Source organism: Clupea harengus, chromosome 11 (assembly GCF_900700415.2).
Source record: "Clupea harengus chromosome 11, Ch_v2.0.2, whole genome shotgun sequence".
In the NCBI taxonomy this organism is placed as follows: Eukaryota; Metazoa; Chordata; class Actinopteri; order Clupeiformes; family Clupeidae; genus Clupea; species Clupea harengus.
The window spans coordinates 10,162,071-10,181,015 of NC_045162.1; the positions used below are offsets into that span (position 1 = coordinate 10,162,071).

Here is an 18,945-nt window from a genome sequence, read left to right on the forward strand (position 1 = left end):
ATTTTTTCTGACGTTGGTCTTCCGAAGTCCGTAAGAAAACATTTCAGAAGACACTTCAGAAAATGTTCAATTTTTTTTTCTTTTTTTTTCTGTAGCCTATTTAAAAAAATTATAATTTTGGAGATCGACAGGGAAGGTGTTCGAGATCGACACGTCGATCGCGATCGACGGGTTGGCGACCTCTGCTGTAGACTATGGGAGAATTTATAGAAAGGTTGGTTGAATTCCATATTGTGAACTTTGAATTAACGGTTATCGCTTAATTGTATCAAGGCGCTATAGAATGTTGTAGTGTGCGGAGTGATTTATTATTAGCTGTGAAAAGTCCGAGTTGGGATGTCCTGGGGTATTCCAACTCATGGAACGTCTCTCGTCCAATCAGAAACAGCTAAATAATTCGATAGAACCCATTTGTTTTATAAAGTTTTTTGTTTACAGTATGACACATGCATGTCAATTCAACACGTGCAAGTTTGATATTATAGTACTTGTAAAGCCAAACAAATTCTTTGTACCGATTTCTGTGAATACTGGGAACAAATAGGGAATATGAAACAGCATGTAGGCTATGTGATTTTCATTTTTCTAAAAAAAAATTTTTTTTAAACAAATTAACATTTTCCATTCAAATTAATGGTGGAATGTTCATGGCTTCAACATTCTGTAACAGTTAATTGCTAAATGTCAACAGTCAACTGTCACTGCTGCAGTCTCTGCTGCTCTTTCTCTCCCTCTCTTGCTCTCTCACTCCTTATCTTTCCTTGACTGACATGAGGCCCTCCAACTGCGATTTGACACAACCAATATTTTGCAACTGCGTCAGACGGCTTGCAACGTTCTGAAGCAATCAATTCACATGAAATGCTCAGCAGGCCAGAAAAACGCCACTTTTAATGCATTAACAACATGTCAACACCACGTTAATGGGCAACTGATGTGTTGTTTACTCATTGTCAACATTTTGCTTCACTAGGCCTAGTACCTTTTTGGTAAACACCATTAGCTCATCAAAGTTTAGTTTTCTATCATTAAAACCACTAGCTATTATGTGGAGGAGGGAGCTGCATCAGTGGTAGCCTACTCGTTCAATTATTTATGTTGCAGACCCGCTTTGGGAAACAACTTTTCTGTGAGCATTTTATTTTCCAGCAGGGGGCACATTATCACTAATAATAGCACTTGTCAAAACCCTAAACAGACTTCTTTTTGTTCAGAGATTTGGCACTCATCAAACTAAATTAGATAATTAAATAGACAGGTGATATTACCCATTTTGATTACGGCCTCCCAAGGACATTCAGGAGGCTACCCTCATTCATTCATTCAAGCCATTTACCCGTGAAGTTAAGTGTTTAAACACTTCATTCAAGCCACTTACCCGTGAAGTTAAGAGTTTAAACACTTAATAACATTTAAGTAAACACAAAGCGACAAAGAACATTTTAATTTTGAGAAGCTCATAGACATAGGCCTATATTACGAGTATAGCGGCCATATGCCATGGTTAAATTAGTCTGTGCTTTGTTGCTTTTATTTTGGTATCTGGTGGGTGTGTATGCAAGTCACGTGGGTATTGGCATCGGGAATCATGAATGAATATATGCACCTGGGCACCTGTGGTAGTATGGCGAGGGGGTGAGTAGGGAGAGCACAGTTTTTGTTGACCGCTCAATAGGCTGACTATTGGAACTGTGATGTGGATTTTTATGGACTAACTAAACGCTTACTGGATGTATTTTATGTATATTTATTATCGCCACTTTGCACAGAAGCACTTGCACTTTCTATCTGCCGTGCTGTCCGATGAAGATGTTTTATCTGCCTAACAAATAAACAGAAGAAATCGTAACCTCCGAGCGGACATTGGAATTGTTGGTAGCGCGTCACCTAAGTGAATCTCCCTGGCTTAGCCTCTCGGCGACATTCAGTTTTCGCCGCAACAACGAGTGCAATAAGCATTTTGGGTGATTTGGTTTGCCTGGAACACAGATTTCTGTAGGCTAATGTTATGATCTTCTTTTAATAATAATAATAAAAATGTAATAATAATTGACCTTAGCTTACTGATTAATTTTGCCATACGATTGTCTAGCTACTATCTCCTCCTTATGTTGTGGGCTAATGGAGATGGATCGGGTACATGGAGCCCTATGCTGGTCTACCGATGCTGCTGGAAGACTGGGCCTTCTCTTAGGCTACTAATTGAAGCCACAAGCTGAAAATCATACACTTCCTCTCTTTATATAACAACAACAATAATAATAATAATAGGTATAATAATAAAACATCCGGAGACTAATATAATTATAGGCGATTATATATATATACTTGCCCTGTGAATACGTCCTGTCCGTCTTCATTAGACAATATAGTCAACTGATAGCACACACAATGCATACCATAACTCAAGAATAATGGAAAGAGAATAGTACGTTATTAATACATTCTGTTAGGCTACGGCTTTATGTGTGTGTGTGAGAGAGAATGAGTGAGTCTGACAGTAACGCAAACTCAGTGTCTCGTAGGAGAGCCTACAGCAGCTGGACACACGGTGACATAGGCGGAGATCCCGGGGGGGACGGGGGGACGTGTCCCCCCCCTACCATAAAGTTGTCCCCCCCAACAATCATTGAAAACTTAAAAAAAAAAAAAAGATATTTTGATTTTTTTTTTTTAAATAAAAATACGACGACACAAGCGGCGCTAATTATAGACGTAAAAAAAATGTGTTTTTTAAGTGTTGAAAAATCATGTTCCCCCTATTCCTCAAAGTGGTTTGGTTCACATGCTGTTTCCAACGGGCAGGGCTACTGGCAGCTCCGTGTTTCAGTTATACCCCATGCAGACGGACTCTAGTTTGCCTGAACCCGGGTTCATTTTTCACACCTATTTCACACCTACCCACTTTTTACATCGCGTGCACATGAACCCAGTGAATCCGATTGACTCCGCTGTAGTACATCCCCCACGCCTGTTGGTGGCGCTTTAAGGTGCTACAGACAACTGAAGAAAACGGAAGGAGAAGACAGGAGCATGCTATCAAACTAACATATGACAGTAGTTGAGCTCCAACTAGCAACGTTTAGCTTAGCCGCATAGCCTACATTTAATCTGCACAGTAACACATTATGGTGGTTTATAAAATCAGTGGTAGGAGCAGACTGTAGTTAAGCGAAAAATAATTATATTTGTTATTGATAATAAAGAGTTTAGAACAGTGCAACAAAGCAATGTGCAACATGACATGTCTGAGTTGTTTAAATGCCTGTGCTTTATGGAGATGCTGAGCTTGAGCACGAGAGATCACAATGCAAGTGCTGTGGATCCTGGATGTTTCATGGTTTACAATTACTTCCAATTTCATGGTTTTATTACTAACAACAAATGTAGGCTATTGTTGAGGGCTTTGTCCTTCACGTACTGTAGGCTACCTCTGAAGTAACGTTAACGCTAGCTAGTAGCTATCGCTATCGTTGTCTGACAGGACTAAAGCTAACGTAACATTCATCTGTTTTGAAACCTCCGTCTATAATAAAAAATCTTTTCACGTCAGATTTGCTCATATATGCTATTGCTGACACTTTTAAAAACAGTTTTTTTTTTTTAAATGGTCTGATGCAAATAGATTAAACAGTGATTAAAGTGTGGCTTGTTAATGTCATCCCTTTCCTAAAATAGATACATTTGTATTAATCCCGTTAGGGAAATTCACGTGGAAAAGGAGCAAGGTAATGGGAAGAATTTTTTCTTTTAAACTGGAGAGCTGTTATAACTGGCTGCCAAACTCACTGCGCCATGGCAACCCATTCAGTTATTAAATAATGCCTGTTGTGTCCATTGTTCTGGCTGGTCTAATGATGCGATCACGTGGGGCAATCCGATTAGGTATGCGGATAGCTTGCAGACGAACACCAACAGCAATCGGATTTGGAGGTTACTCACTTTGGACCCCCGATTCGAGGGAGTGCGGATACAGTGTGCGGATACAGTGCGTTCGTCTGCACGATAGGGCTATCCGGAGTCGGGGTTCACCGGGTTCAGAAAAACTAGAGTCCGTCTGCACTCAGCTTAATCAGCCCAGTAGCCTACACGGTCAGATTGTCAGACTGTTTCCTCCTCTGTCCCCTGTCGCTGCCGCTATGATACACGATATGTAAAGAGATTTACCTCATTCTCGAACGCAGTAAGAACATGCAAAGAAGAAGTTTTTTTCTAAACTCCATTTACGAAGTTCCAATCGATATGCACAAGTATACATAAGCTTATTAATGGATTGGCATGACAACGTGAACGTTTGCCGATAACACACGCATGCCGGTAATTAACACAGTTAAGATAGCTAGCTAGACAGTCTAGGACAATGTCCTGTCAGGGCAGGTTCATGCTAGTTAATAATCTCTCCAGATTTGTTAAATTATCTGAAGTTTAATTAATGTCATCTTTTTCTGCGCTTCATGAACTATGCTGGTATAGTCATATGGAGTGACAGTGGCGTAAGAGGGAGAGAAGTCGTATTGTATTCAAAAGGTTGCTAGTTCGATTCCCTGTTGAGCTGTTTTATAACTTATTTTGAGCATCAAGTTCTCTTGAACTTTGGACATTATTTGTCTGTGAATAGATATTTCGTGTTAGTACATTTAATGCTGTTTAGATAATTCTAAAATGACTTCGAATTTCTGTTTGTAAATGTGATAAGAGAATTCGGTATTTAGCAGTTTATGCTAGCTCTCGTGAAAGCAATTTTTTCATGCCCCCCCCCCCCGGAATTACACTCTGAAATTTGACCATGTATTGTCCCCCCCTACAATGAAATGGGATCTCCGCCCCTGCACGGTGACACGAACAACAATATTTGCTTCAGAGAAGAGGACTCATTGTAAGTTCAGCGAAGATGTATGTATATGTGGATTAAGTTTAGTAACGTTTTTCTTTACAAATTGGATTTACTGACAGAATCAAGGCTGTATATACTGTCATGCAAAATGATCTGAAAGCAGAAGTGGGTATTAATGCGCCACATTTAGGCATCACATGTAGGCCGAATTAAGTCATTTTCTTCTATAAATTATACTAATAGGAGTAAATCTAATGCTGAATAATTTTCACTCTCATTCAAGTACATTTATGACTTAATGTAAAAGTGTACTTCGTCATAAAAATATTTCTACATAATCCCCCTACATTCTACATTACTATCACGAGTACATACTATCAACATACAATACAGCAACATAAGCACATTTGAATTACTATGCAACAAAGCCAATAGTCAACCTTATTTTAAACATCACCTACAATTGAACCAACTAACTTCTAATACTTCCCCTTACACTACATCACAGTCTCACTAGGGCACTCCTAGATGAGCTCACAAGTTATAATTACAAAACAACTGAGGCAGTTCTAGATGGTCAATTTACATATACATAAAAATACAAAAATACAAACAATTAACATCTGGTCATGTATGCAATGATGCGTATGAATGCAGTCCTGATATGTAAGAATGTCCTGTGTGCAATTGTAAAGTTGTGACAACAGTCCCACAACAAACATCTTCTCATGAGTCCAGTTGATGATGTCTTCAACTCTCCCTGAGCCTGCCGGAGGGTCAGAGGTTACGTCTGCGGTTTCCCGCACGGCTGCCGTGCTGGCTCTTGACCCTGGCGTGTTTGTTGTAGTCCCTACACACCCATGATCCGGTCATCCAGATTCCATGTGTCCATGATGGAGTCAGGTCCACCCCCTGACTCTTCTCTACTCACCTCTGCTCTGACCATGTTGTGTATTCCATCAGTTCCCGTCCCCCTAGTATAGGGTGGGTACACACTCACTACACTGGCTCCCTGTCTCTTTCCGGATTGACTACAAAGTCCTAATACTCACCCATACATGCATAAATGGGCATGCACCTCCCTACCTGCAAGAATGAATTACTCCCCAAACCTCCACCTGCACCCTCAGATCTTCAAACAGCTTGCTCCTCCGTGTCCCCAAAACCAAGCTCCGCACCATGGGCGACCGGGCCTTTTGCTCGGCAGCGCCACGCTTATGGAACAGCCTCCCTGACCACCTAAGGGCAACGCAGACTCCTTTAAAACTGGACTAAAAACATTTTTATTCAGGGAGGCATTTCTGGCCTTGTGATAAATCACTGTCACTAAGTTTTCTATTATGCTTATGTTAACTAGTCTTATTTTATTTTATTTTATTATTATAGTTAGTTTCTACTATGTTGGCACTCTGAGATTCTTCTGAATTTACAAATAAAATTAATTATTATTATTATTAGGGTAAGAAACAAACATTAACTGCAGCATTTCCATGACCTCACCAGCCTCTCGCCCAGGTCAAGCTGCTGCTTCAGAATGCTCCCCATTCCAACCTTGATTGGCTCATTGAATTGTGGCAGTCCTGCCACCTTGTGGTGCTAGAGCTCTACAGCAAAAGTTAATACAACACCACACACTTAACACCTTGACCTCTCACCCTCATTGGCTGGAAGCTTTTCTGGTTAAAAACCATCACCTATACCCAGTCTCCTGACTGAACCAGTCCATATATGTCCTCCTGTGTATAAATAATCTTATAGATTAGAAACAACTGATGCACATAGTTTCCAATCTTCCTCTAGAAATGTGTAGTATGATTCCCAGAGCTTGCATTACTTCACTCCATACTTCCCACAAATACCTTTGTTACTAAAAAAACATTTCCGGAATGCTAAATCAAAACAGAATTTCACATAAAAAGTATACTCATATCCTCAGACATACCTCAACCCATCATAAAAACCTATCCACTACTACCAACCAATACCTATATTTTCTAATTATCCTTTTCATATCTATGTAGTACATGACTACCTTCCAGTATTAAAATATTCCTCAAAAGTGTTATCACTACTTATCTCTCATTATAAATACTACAAACATGGGGTGTAGAAAGTGTGGCTACCTTTGAGGTTGTACTCGCACCAGACCGAGTACGAACACGTTCCATTGTGAGGCTAGGTGTCCCAACTCGCTCCTGCATGTGACTGATGTACGGGTGTGCATTTATCAATCCCAGTTATTCCAGTTTTTAATTTTTAATTAATTTTCGGAAATTTTGTAAAGTTATAGGGTACAAATGTGTAAATAACAGTGGAAAAAGTCTGATGTAATATGTTTTAATTTAAACAGGCTGTAAGGCAACAAAGGGTGGACATTTTGAAACTGTGTGTAGACTTTCGCCAGCCACTGTACATGCCCCTGTGTACTTTTTAAGATTGTACTTTTGCATTTTTTCCAATAAATATTTCACTTTATTTCCTCGACGCTGTGTTATGTGTTTTTGTTATATGTTTAACATCTTAACGTCTGAGGTCATTTTTGGAGACTGCTGCAGAAGTGTCTACTAATGGTATGTCCCTGAGTAACCGGCCATTTATAAATGTTTGTAAAGTATAGATAGTGCCCACTTTAGATCAAGCACTGAAAAACACTTTACTAATGATTAGTAAATGGTTTCTATAGTATGTCTGTGAGGGACCGGAAGGGGTACTTAAGGGGAAGATAGTCAAATAACTTGGAGCATTCTGTAAACAGACACCCGCACTCTATGTGTGTAGTCATCTTCTGAGCAGCCAGGTATGTTCATATTCTCTGAGTGTTTGGATGTTTCGTATGTTTCTTTTATACTTGTAGCCTTAGATTATTCATCTTATACTCGGTTGTGTCCGTGGAATATGTCAAGATAAAAAATCGGCCGTGGCAAAATCCTGTGCGACACTATCCATAGAAGTTCAAAGTTCAAAGTACTTTATTTGTCATTTTCACAAAAACAACGAGACAGTAGAGGCAGCAACAGACAGCTAAAAATTTAAGTTGCTGTGGACATTAACTGCCACAGCTAAATAATAATAAATAACAATGAATAAATAGATAAATAAATATTCCTGAGTAAATAAAAAAATAAATATATACATTGAGGTGCATCAATAGTTGCAGGGTGGAGTGTTAAGAGTGTTAAGGGGTATTGAAAGCAGAACTGTAGTCTATAAATAGAATACGGATGTAAGTGTTCTTTAGCTCCAGGTGCTCCAGTGCAGTGTGAAGCAGCAGGGCTATTGTATCCTCTGTAGATCTGTTCGCTTTGTAGGCAAATTGGTGTTGGTCAAAGGAAGCTGGTGTGATGCCTCTTATGTGTTTCATGACCAGCCTTTCCAAACATTTAGCAGGTATGGGGGTGAGAGCCACTGGGCTAGAAGAAAACGGTTATTAAAAAGTAAAAGGGGTATTCATAAAACAGACTGTAGGTATACAAATAAATGAACGTAGGTCAGCCTACCAAAACAGGTAGCAATCTACATTAAAATAAATGAGCTGAGGCTGAGTTCCTATTTGAGTGGAGTCAGACTAATGAAAATGGAGTCAGATTCATTATGGTCGCACCAAGAAGGGTGCTTTAATAAATGCTTCAGGACACCTTTTCCGTCATTGTTTTATGAGGTGTGTCTTATAAGCATCAATTATCAAGAGAGCTAATAACTTGTGTGGACCTACCATGCAGTCGTCATGGCACCTCCACACTGTATCATGCCTACAGTTCAGAATCAGAATCAGAATCAGAATCAGAAAGGTTTTTACTGCCAAGTAGGTTTTCACCTACGAGGAATTATTTGTGGTACAATGGTGCAAACAATAAACATACACAATAAACAATAAACAATACACATATTAGGTTACAGCAGGAGTGTGCAAAAAAGGGATTAGAGTCCGTGTTGGGGGGCGGGGGTCCCGGGCCTTGTTGATGAGGCCAACCGCAGACGGGAAGAAGCTGCTCAGGTGGCGTGAGGTTTTGGTCCTGATGGACCGCAGCCTTCTGCCGGAGGGGAGTGGCACAAGGAGTTTGTGTCCAGGGTGGGAGGGATCAGCCATAATCTTCCCTGCACGCCTCAGGGTCCTGGATGCATACAAATCCTGGAGAGATGGCAAATTGCAGCCAATCACCTTCTCCGCAGAACGAATGTTCGCCCCTTTTCTTATCCATTTTGTCTTTTCCCATAGATTAACCTCTTTCCATATATATTATACTTATTTATATTATTACTAATTTTGGCTGCAAAGTGATTGCTGAACCCTGGATGGCAGGCAACTACAGCTCACTTGGCTTGACAAAAAATAAAGGACTGACCCCCATTTGTCACATTGCAATACAAGGGGCTTACAATGGTGGTTATAACCTGGCTTGAATACTAAATCAACCCACTAACACCAAGATATATAACTAGTATATTAAAACCCTAAAGGGCATGGCATTCCACACTATAGAAAGTACAATTACATGTGATATACCATCCATTGATGCACAGTATAGTCCTTGCGCTTGCAATACTGCTGTTCCTGCCAACTCATCTGCCTAAGTGTTACCTGGTGTGATACAATAATTTTTCTTTTTTTGGACTACTACCTTACATATAGCCAGGCGCTTATTGGGCACCATGGCTACCAAAGGTAATTACTGAGCATGCAAGCAATGCAATGTACTTCCATTCCTGGGCTTCTTATACTTATACTTATACTTATGCTTTTTACCAATTTCTGTAATTAATTCAGCCCAAACCACTTAATGAGACCTCGACCAAACTTGTAATGGACACTTTATATTTTGAAGGTGGTAAATAAACCTAACACAACTCCTTTCATAGACCTTAGACATCGGGCCATGTGACCTCATAAAAGTGTAATCAAACTGGCTTGCTCCTAAGTTTCACTGGCTTCTGTGTCACAGCTCCCCTTCTGTCTGTCACTCTCAACTCATCTGTATAACTAGGAATAAGTGAAACCTTCCATATTCTACCTGTCCTCTCCGTCTCATCAACACTCCATTTTTTTCTTTTCTTACCTTCCATCTCCCTCCTTCAGTCCTCTTTCTCTTTATCTCTCGCTCTATCCATTTTTCTACTCTTTCAATCTATAAATGCATTAAATCTGTTCTTAATCAGACTCTCTTTCAGCTCAGAGTCACTCTTGTCTGTCTTTCCCAAAACCCTAATGGTTCCTCTCTATCCTGATCCTTCAACTTTTCTTTATGGCATGATACACCTCCTGGTTATCAGCTAACCCCCTTGCCTTATCAATTATTTCCAACACTCTTTCCTCTACCCCCAATTTCCTCTCCTGTCTTCTCACTTTTTCTAATTCTAACCTTCTTTTTACCCTTTCCTGGTGTCCTGCTGCTAAATGACCATAATTCTGTCCTTCCTCCTTCTTGCCTGTCCCCAACTCTGATACCAAGGGGGGTTTCCCTAATCCTATGACCTCTCCTGTATCAACATTCTGATACCAAGGGGTATTTCCCTAATCCTATCACCACTTTACAAATGTTGTGTATCAACATTCTCTGCACTTTCAAGATAGGAGTCTTTGATGCATGGGTCTGATAACAACCAGCTAGTCACCAGGTCCTTTGTTTCACAACTATGTGCTCCAGTTGACACATTCCTTAAACATTCTTCCAGATCGATCAATCTCCGGGGGGCTAGAAGGCCGGTGGGAAACCAGGAAATCCTGTAGGCTAACTAAGGGCAGGAAAATGAAATTAAGGGAACTAATGCCCGAATTATAGATCTGCGTCGGTGTCCGTCCGTTTTACGGATGGGCGGGGAAACAGATTCGGACGGATTCGGACATACTGTTTTTGATTTATACTTCTTCGACGGCTGTGGGTGTTGAAAACAATTCACCGCCAGAATAGTGGGTGGAGCGGCGGTTTTTTGGTCACAGACGAGCTACTACGCGACCTCTTTGAGTGATAGAATTCGTCGATTGTTTATCTCTCTCCTCCCAGCCGTCACGTCATCAAGAGCAACAGGTGTAGTCACGTGGGTCTTTGAGACACACTACATTACAATGAATAGTTTGTCTAACGCTATATATTCACTTGAAAAGGCAAACTTATCTCCATCATGGTAGGTATTATTTGTGTGAAAAATAGTAGCAATCTATAACAAAATGATATGCTTATCTTACATACACTATAGAAACTATTAAAAACGATTCAATGAAATGAATACTATCTCATTTTCTTTGGTATTTTTTGTCATATTCAGATTTGTAATGATGATTGCTGGGTAATATGTATGCTGTTGTCCAATGTCAAGTCTCTATTTGATCATGTGACGAGATGATATGATAGTTTAGGCGCAACATCTGAACGTCAAGACCAACAAGCTGACTGGGCAAATAAATATCTGTGACAACGTGATTACAGGAGGCAAACTGGTATCAGGGAAGAAGTTAAAAATAAACTGTCATCTGGAGAGTTTAAAAGAATACAAAACGAGGGGGAATCTACTGTATGGAGATATTTCTGCTTAGTAGTCAACGCGGATTTATTAAACCTGGATGGTTGGGGGAGAGAGATGAACGTCAAAACCGACAAACTGGGCCAGAGGCAAAAGCACCTGCAAGCTGAAAACAATGGCTTTCAAACATAAGCGTGATAAGGCATTGAACATTCCATATTTAAATATCTTAATAAGTAGTCAAGTCAACGTGTCTGCCTCACGTGATGGAGAAGTTCGTTTTTGAGACTAAAATAAATCACATTTAGGATAATAGCCTTCTTGTGTGCGGGGATTTTTTTTATGTCCTAGCTGTGACAACGCGATTACAGGAGGCAAACTGGTATCAGGGAATAAGTTAAAAAATAAACTGTCATCTGGAGAGTTTAAAACGATACAAAACGAGGGGGAATCTACTGTATGGAGATATTTCTGCTTAGTAGTCAAGGCATTGAACATTCCATATTTAAATATCTTAATAAGTAGTCAAGTAAACGTGTTTGCTTCACATGCTTCTCCCCTGTACAAAAGCGTCTGCTAAATGACTAAATGTAAATGGATTAGACCTCGATTGTTGGACTATGTAGATCGTTTTATAACGAACTTTGTGCACTTAAAGTTAAAAAAAAAAAGAAACTGTCATCTGGAGAGTTTAAAACGACACTCGAGGGGAAATTTACTGTAGGCCTATGGAGCTATTTCTGTCGGATGGCATCATATTCTATGCGGATTCTAATGAGGCTGTTTGATATGTCCAATGTAAGAAGTGTGAAGCTTTAATGAAATATGATTGATGCCATCCTCTTTCTCCACAACATGGATTAAACATCGATGGTTGGACTATGTAGATACTTTTATAAGGAATGTGTCAAGAAAAAAGATAATCTTCAATGGTAAGACTTGTTTTATTCGCGCCTCTTCTGGTGTAACATATAACGTGAGTTTTATTTAGGCATATCAGATGCATAGCGTGTGTAATGTGTAGGCCATTTCATTCCGTTCTTGCAATGTGAATAATTCATTTCAATATGCTTATATCCCTTTTGTGCGCGCTTGTGCGTTTAACGGGGCTTGTTTGTGTGAGCCAGTGCATTTATCATTCATCTGTTGATGCTCGAGTTTAATAAAGGCAGGTATTCTTAAGAAACGTATGTAAATGTGTCAGTAGTATGAACAGTTCGGACTAAATATTTTACTTGCTGTCGGGCTGGGGTAGGGCTGGGACAAGTCAGCGCGATAAGGCATTGAACATTCCATATTTAACTTGGCATAGTCGCCCCATAATGCCGTGCGGCGGGCACATACTTTTCTCGATGTGATGCAGCGCATAGACATATATACATGTCTATGATGCAGCGCCCAACGACGTTCTTTAACAATGTTCCTTACTGTTCGAATTGCATGTCGTTGTTCTGTGTTGGGACGGAGTTTATACAGGTGTGTGACGGTAGCACAGTCTGTTCGTGATAACTTGTAGCAGGGCATAAAGCCCGTGCCATTTTGACATTGTATTGTGTTTAGTGTTTAATTAAAAGCCATAACAAATATTCCACACTTCCGTGATTTGTTACAATATCTTAATAAGTAGTGAAGTCAACGTGGATTCTATGGATTCAATTCATTTATTGACACATCTTTTCAGGACGGCCACAGCGCTTTAAAACGACGTGTTTATAAGTTACATTATTCAAAGATGGTAGATAAAAGGCGAGATAATCGCCAGGTGTAATAAGCCTACTTTCTCATTATGTGCGTGTGTTAGGGTTTGTAATGCAATGGTGTTGGCTGCAAGTTAACTCCACTTCACGTTAAGGTTAGCTTTTGTATATGAGCATTCATTTCAACTGTTCCATCATCTGAAATATCACGGTGTCGAAAAACAAACCTTTGATCTAAACAGAATATTCAGTATGGAATGGGAATATTTCAGAGCAGGGCTATCTTTTATCGCGTTTGACAAATATGCTCCGATTGCGGTCATTTGAGCGTCCTTATAAGTGTTTCAGAAATATCTTCAGACCTCTTCTGTTATGTTTGTTCATAATCAACTAGAAGAAGCTTGTGAGACGGTCTACAGGCTATTCATAAAAAACATACGTAAAGGTGTCATTAGTATGAACAGTTGAGACATTGACAATGTCTGGTTGGATTCCGACAATATATTTGAATGGCTGTCTGGCTCGGGCACTACTCTGTCGGACGCAGGCCGGGCTCGGACAGAAATATTCGGCTGATCCACACTCTATAACAGAATAGGAACAGATAGGGAATGAAACAGGAAATGTGAGATTCCGGAAATGATGTCGTTAGGAAATGATTTCGTTAGCGGACCAATCACAGCCAAGGGGGTATCCGTCGCTATCCGTTCGTATCCGAAAAAGTAAAAAAAATCGAGAGGTGCACGTCGGTGTCCGTCCAGCTCTCCGAAGGGCTCGGATGGGCTCGGATGGGCGTTTCACCACGGGGAAGGGTGTTGCCAAGGCGTGGCTATGTGTCCGGACGGACACCGACGCAGATCTATAATTCGGGCTTAAGCACTCTATGGCATTGCAAGATTATTTATTTCTACGTGGAAAATAAAGCTTTATAATGCTGTAATTTGTAAAAACTAATAATAATAATTGTAATGTTCGCTTGTAGAGGTAAAATAAGAGAAATCACTGAAGTTGGATTTGCAGTGAGTTAATGATTATGTGTTTGTGCGTGTCCTCACGTACCTCTGTACAGGTAAACGGTTCTCTGTTTTGGATCATAATGGCGTTTACTAGGTTTTGATGTATTCCAGGTGTTCATTTGTTGTGTAACCAATATGCTTGTCACTACCGGACGGTAGTCCTTTGGTGGATGGTAGTCCCTCATATTGCGCATGCGTCACTTTGCGACACTGTCAGATCCACTTTCAATCATGGAGGAAAAAAGCGACGAAAGACAGTTTTATCAAAACATGACCATTTATTTAAAAACGAGGAAGATGTTGTCACAGTGGACAAAACTGATTAGGTGGAGGATCAAAAAGTCTCTCCCCAGTTTCGTTTCATATGTTGACGTAGAGCCTTATGCTGTTAGCCGTTTACAACATAATTAAATATAACATTAAATATACCCACATTATGCGTTAAGACAAGCCCCATATGTTGACGTAGAGCCTTATGCTGTTAGCCATTTACAACATAATTAAATATAACATTAAATATACCCACATTATGCGTTAAGACAAGCCCCATATGTTGACGTTTAAAACGTTTACAACATTATTAAATATTACGTTAAATAAACCTACATTATGCGTTAAGACAAGCCAGAGCCTTATGCTGTAAACCGTTTTGTTGTCTGTGCATGCGCGATTATGTTGAGCCTTATGCTGTAAACCGTTTGTGTCTGAGCATGCGCAATGTGAGGGACTACCATCCGCCAAAGGACTACCGTCCGGTAGCGACAATGCTTTCTTCCTGACTTATTGAGACGATGCTATATCTAGTATTACTCTACTCTTTTTACTTCCTAGTGAATGTCTGTTAAACCTCGGAATGAAGGTCATCAGTATGTTATGGATGATTGTTATTCATTTATCAGAGTAACGGGTGACCTTCTTTGGCTTGCTGTCTGTTTGTGTGTTATTCTGATTTATGTTTGTTTCCCTTCTCTTGTTTTTGTGGAATCATGTGTAGTCTGTTTGTGTGTTATTCTGACTGGTAGAGGAAGAAATAACCCCATAATGATGTAATGGTCAGGCTAAGGGCGATAAATGATACAAGAGTTTTTCATTCAAGGAAATAGATTAGATTTTCTCCATCAAGGAAGTAGATTAGATTGGCTTCAATAAAGATCGCACAAACATGGGAATTCTGATGCAGGCTGCACACATCTGGAGGTAAAAACCCTCTGATCTGATTGGGTTAGCACTGTGGGATGACGGGGGATAAAGGAACCCTATATAGTATAAAAAGTGGTGACCTGGGGGTGAGCAACAAGACAAGTTTCTCGCAAAGACTTTGTGCTCGTTGTGTGTGCTGTGGTTAGTGTTGAAGGAGCTACATGTGAGTATGAAATCTGCTTGGTTGATGTTCATAGTGTAACTGCTAATTTAGTAATTCCTTTGTATATAAACAGTAGTTATCCCTACATTGGCTTAACTTTGGTTAAATTCATAGTTCAGCGACCAAAGATTTATTTAATTGTTCAATAGAAGGACCCAATAGCTATTCTCTCATAACACTTAACTTAGTAGGGTTTTGGGAACGCTACACAACCACCATCTGAGCCATTTCTGAAATATTTCTTAATACTGTTTTGAATTTTAATGCTTAAACTGTAAAATACACAAATGGCAAGTACTGACAAACATGTATTTTTATTAGTATGTGTATCATGCAGTTTACCCACTGGAACTGACTTTTTTAACGAACCCTTATTTTGCCTTCTCCTTGTCGGATTTGTCTGCCTGATCTCCGGACGGATTTCGGACTGCTGCTCATCAATTTTGTCAAAGCATCCAGAGGATCATAGCTCTTGTAGGTACCTGACCTGGCAACCCAAACCTTCTGCTTCATTTTGACATTCTCTGTCCCTTTTGCAAGAAAGGCTCAATACTCACTACTTCGCTTACATGTTTGTCATTAATGCAATCAATCAAAAATGTGTGCATAATATAATCAAATTGTATATAATATAAAACTTTATAGACAGGTTTATAGAAGGTAATGTTTTCTACTTTGCATATTATTTATGTAATTTAATATAATTTCAGTCTTATTGCTTTTTGTGTGTTACCATACAACATGCAAGGGGATGACAGAATCAGAATTGAAGGTTTAGAGTTAATAATGATGTTCAACAATCAATATTTCAATGTATCTTATATCTGGTTGTAACTGCTAAAGCTGTGTAAGCTAAAATGTAAGCATTTCTTGTTGAATATGCTCCAGATGGAATGACCTGAGTGATGTGTGATGAGTGTTCTCACTCTCCCCTTCTCTTGGTCACATCAAAGTGTCTTTGATAAACCCTTGCCTTCATGAATACAGACCTCTGAGATCTTAAATCTCACAGCTGGAGCTCTTAACCAATTGCCCTGTGTAAGCAAATGGTTCGTAGCCTTCCTGTCTCCAAGATAATAATCTGATACATATTCATGAAGGGATGGAACTATAGGGTTTACTTTACTTGTTCTAGTAAAAGTATAAAAACTGTAATGTTACAATGGCTGACAGAAGATTCCTAGGTGAAGCTGTTGAGTGAAACCTCTGTCTCTCTCTGTTGATGCGCATCACTGTACAAGATTAAAACATGTCTCAGACTGAGTCTCCAACAAATATATGGTATAAAAATGACAGTAAGGACTTTTAATGTAAACTAAATACACATACAAAAAAACATACAAAATCTAAACTAAATAAACATGTAATTGTGTACTGAACCCAACATTTATAAGCTCATGTAAGTAAGAAAAATATGTATGATGTTGAGTTCATTTCTGTATGATTTAAAGTATAATTGTATTATTTGAAGTGTGATAGAATTCATACATTTCAGCACAAGACTGACGAAGATTTTGACAAATTAAAGCATGCTAAACTAAGTTGTTCGAAAGGAGTTAGCAGAGGCAGCTGAAAGGACTAGCAGGTTGTTGTGGTTGATCACCTACTTAGGAATGTGTTAGTGTCAGTACAGTCCGCAATTCTAATCCAATACACTCTTCGTCAAATTCAGCTAATATCCCCCCACTGTCCTCTAGTGGTCTGTTCTGTGTGTGTGTTCAAAACAACGCTGGTTCGTACACAGTCCTGTCTCTGTAAATGGGAAACAAAAAAAGTGGCAGGGAATTTCAGCCAACATACAGTTTGATGTTCAAAATCCCAATGTTTTTTTTATTTTTTTCTCTTAACAAATGTTGGAGGCTGGATGAACTGCACATTTATGATAATATCATGTTACCTCTCTTGACTGCTTTCACCATTGCCCTTTTGGTTGTTTTGGTTGATCCTTAAGGTGGAAAGAAGACAAGGCATTGGAGATGACACTGCACTCAATGGGATCCGACTCCTGTGTCGACACATAGAAAACTTTGCCCTCCAGCAAACCATAAGTTCATTCGAAGGACGGTAAATAGTAGTCTGTAGTCAATATCATTTGAGGCTATCATCTGATGATCAAATATAATTTTATGAAATAATGTTTTGTGTATTTTAAAGATGGGGGAGTTGGACCCCTTACCAGGATTGTGGCTCTGAATATCTTCAGTCCTTCAGCCTCCGTGTGGAACGTCCACAGGGAGGAGGAGATGACACCGCTGCCAACAACATCGAGTTCCGCTGCACCAATGGAAAGCTTCTGTTTGGTGGTGGCATGTCCTGGGGTGACTGGGGGAGCTGGAGTGGTCAGTGTTCTAACGGAATCTGTGGCATTATGACCAAGGTGGAGAAACCACAGGGCGGGGTGGATGACACTGCCCTGAATAATGTCCAATTTAGATGCTGTGAAGAGTAACTTGGATGAGGATGATGCATATACAATGAAAAGCTGTACCTCAGCAGTTAACACAAGCTTTCTGGTCTATACTGTAGATCCACATTAGGTGCCATCTCTCCATTGGCTGTCTGACTGGTTCTACAGTAAAATGCTGTTAATTATTGTTTGTACCATCATCTTCAAATCTATTAATAAAGAGTCTGAAGAATTACCCACTCTGACACTGCACTTGTAACCACACACACACCCTGTGTGGGTCAAGGCTAGTGCTCTGGTCTAGGCCTAGGCCTAAGTCTTAGTCTTCTGGCTACTGCTCCATCTGTAGTCATGTGAGGGAGACTGAACACCTTTAAAATTAGACTTAACCAAATACAAAATAAAAAATCACATGTCATTGTGAACCTAACAATATAAGATTGTGTAAGTAAGAGAGGTATATATGATGTTGGGCTCATTGTTATGTGATTTAAAGTATTATAGCGATATCACAGAGTCAGGTGTATCTAGGGCCAATGATTTTCTGTTTAAAAAAAATGCATTTTCCGTTTCACATTTTGGTGAATTCCGTTTTTTTCCGTTTCAGCTCATTTTGTTCACAGGTAGATTGATGGCTTAAAATGAGTGAATAATATGTGCCACAAGTGACCCAAACCATCTAATATTGTTGTTTGCCATCAACAGAACAGAAGACTAAAAAAAAGTGTTTTTTTAATGCGATTGGGAAGACGAGCGAGTGACAGGCTGTAGCGGTGTCAACCGTTGAACAGGGGGGCGTGGCCGGAGCGGAGTTTAGCGCAGACATGACATTTTCTCAGTGGTTTTGTTCTTTAATTAATGTTTGTTCATCATTGCGATCGTTGTTGTGTTTATTTGAAAGAAATACAGCCTTGCAGGCCAAATTACAGGGGAATTTAGGCGATTTTAATGCACAAAATGATTTTTCCGTCTGAAAGTTGCAATTCCGTTTCAAAGGGTACATCCGTCGGTTTTCCGTTATCGCGGAAAATCATTGGCCCTTTGCATCTCTGTTCTTCTTTTAGTATTTTCCCTGTTCACTCTCTCTTTACTGTCTTTATCCATAGCCACTCTTGTTTACTCTTCTTTCCTTTCTTCTTTCACTTGTTTACTTCTTTCCTTTCTTCTACCTT

General features: G+C 39.6%; 1 protein-coding gene across 1 annotated transcript; it reads left to right on the plus strand.

Moving 5' to 3' along the window:
- Positions 1-108: 108 nt before the first annotated feature.
- LOC105901626 (vitelline membrane outer layer protein 1-like) lies at positions 109-18,008 on the plus strand. The gene is made up of 4 exons (XM_031576899.2): positions 109-214; positions 15,819-15,840; positions 17,318-17,430; positions 17,521-18,008. The coding sequence occupies exons 1-4, from the start codon at positions 195-197 to the stop codon at positions 17,813-17,815; spliced, it is 450 nt and encodes a 149-aa protein (XP_031432759.1). The 5' UTR covers positions 109-194; the 3' UTR covers positions 17,816-18,008.
- Positions 18,009-18,945: the final 937 nt, after the last annotated feature.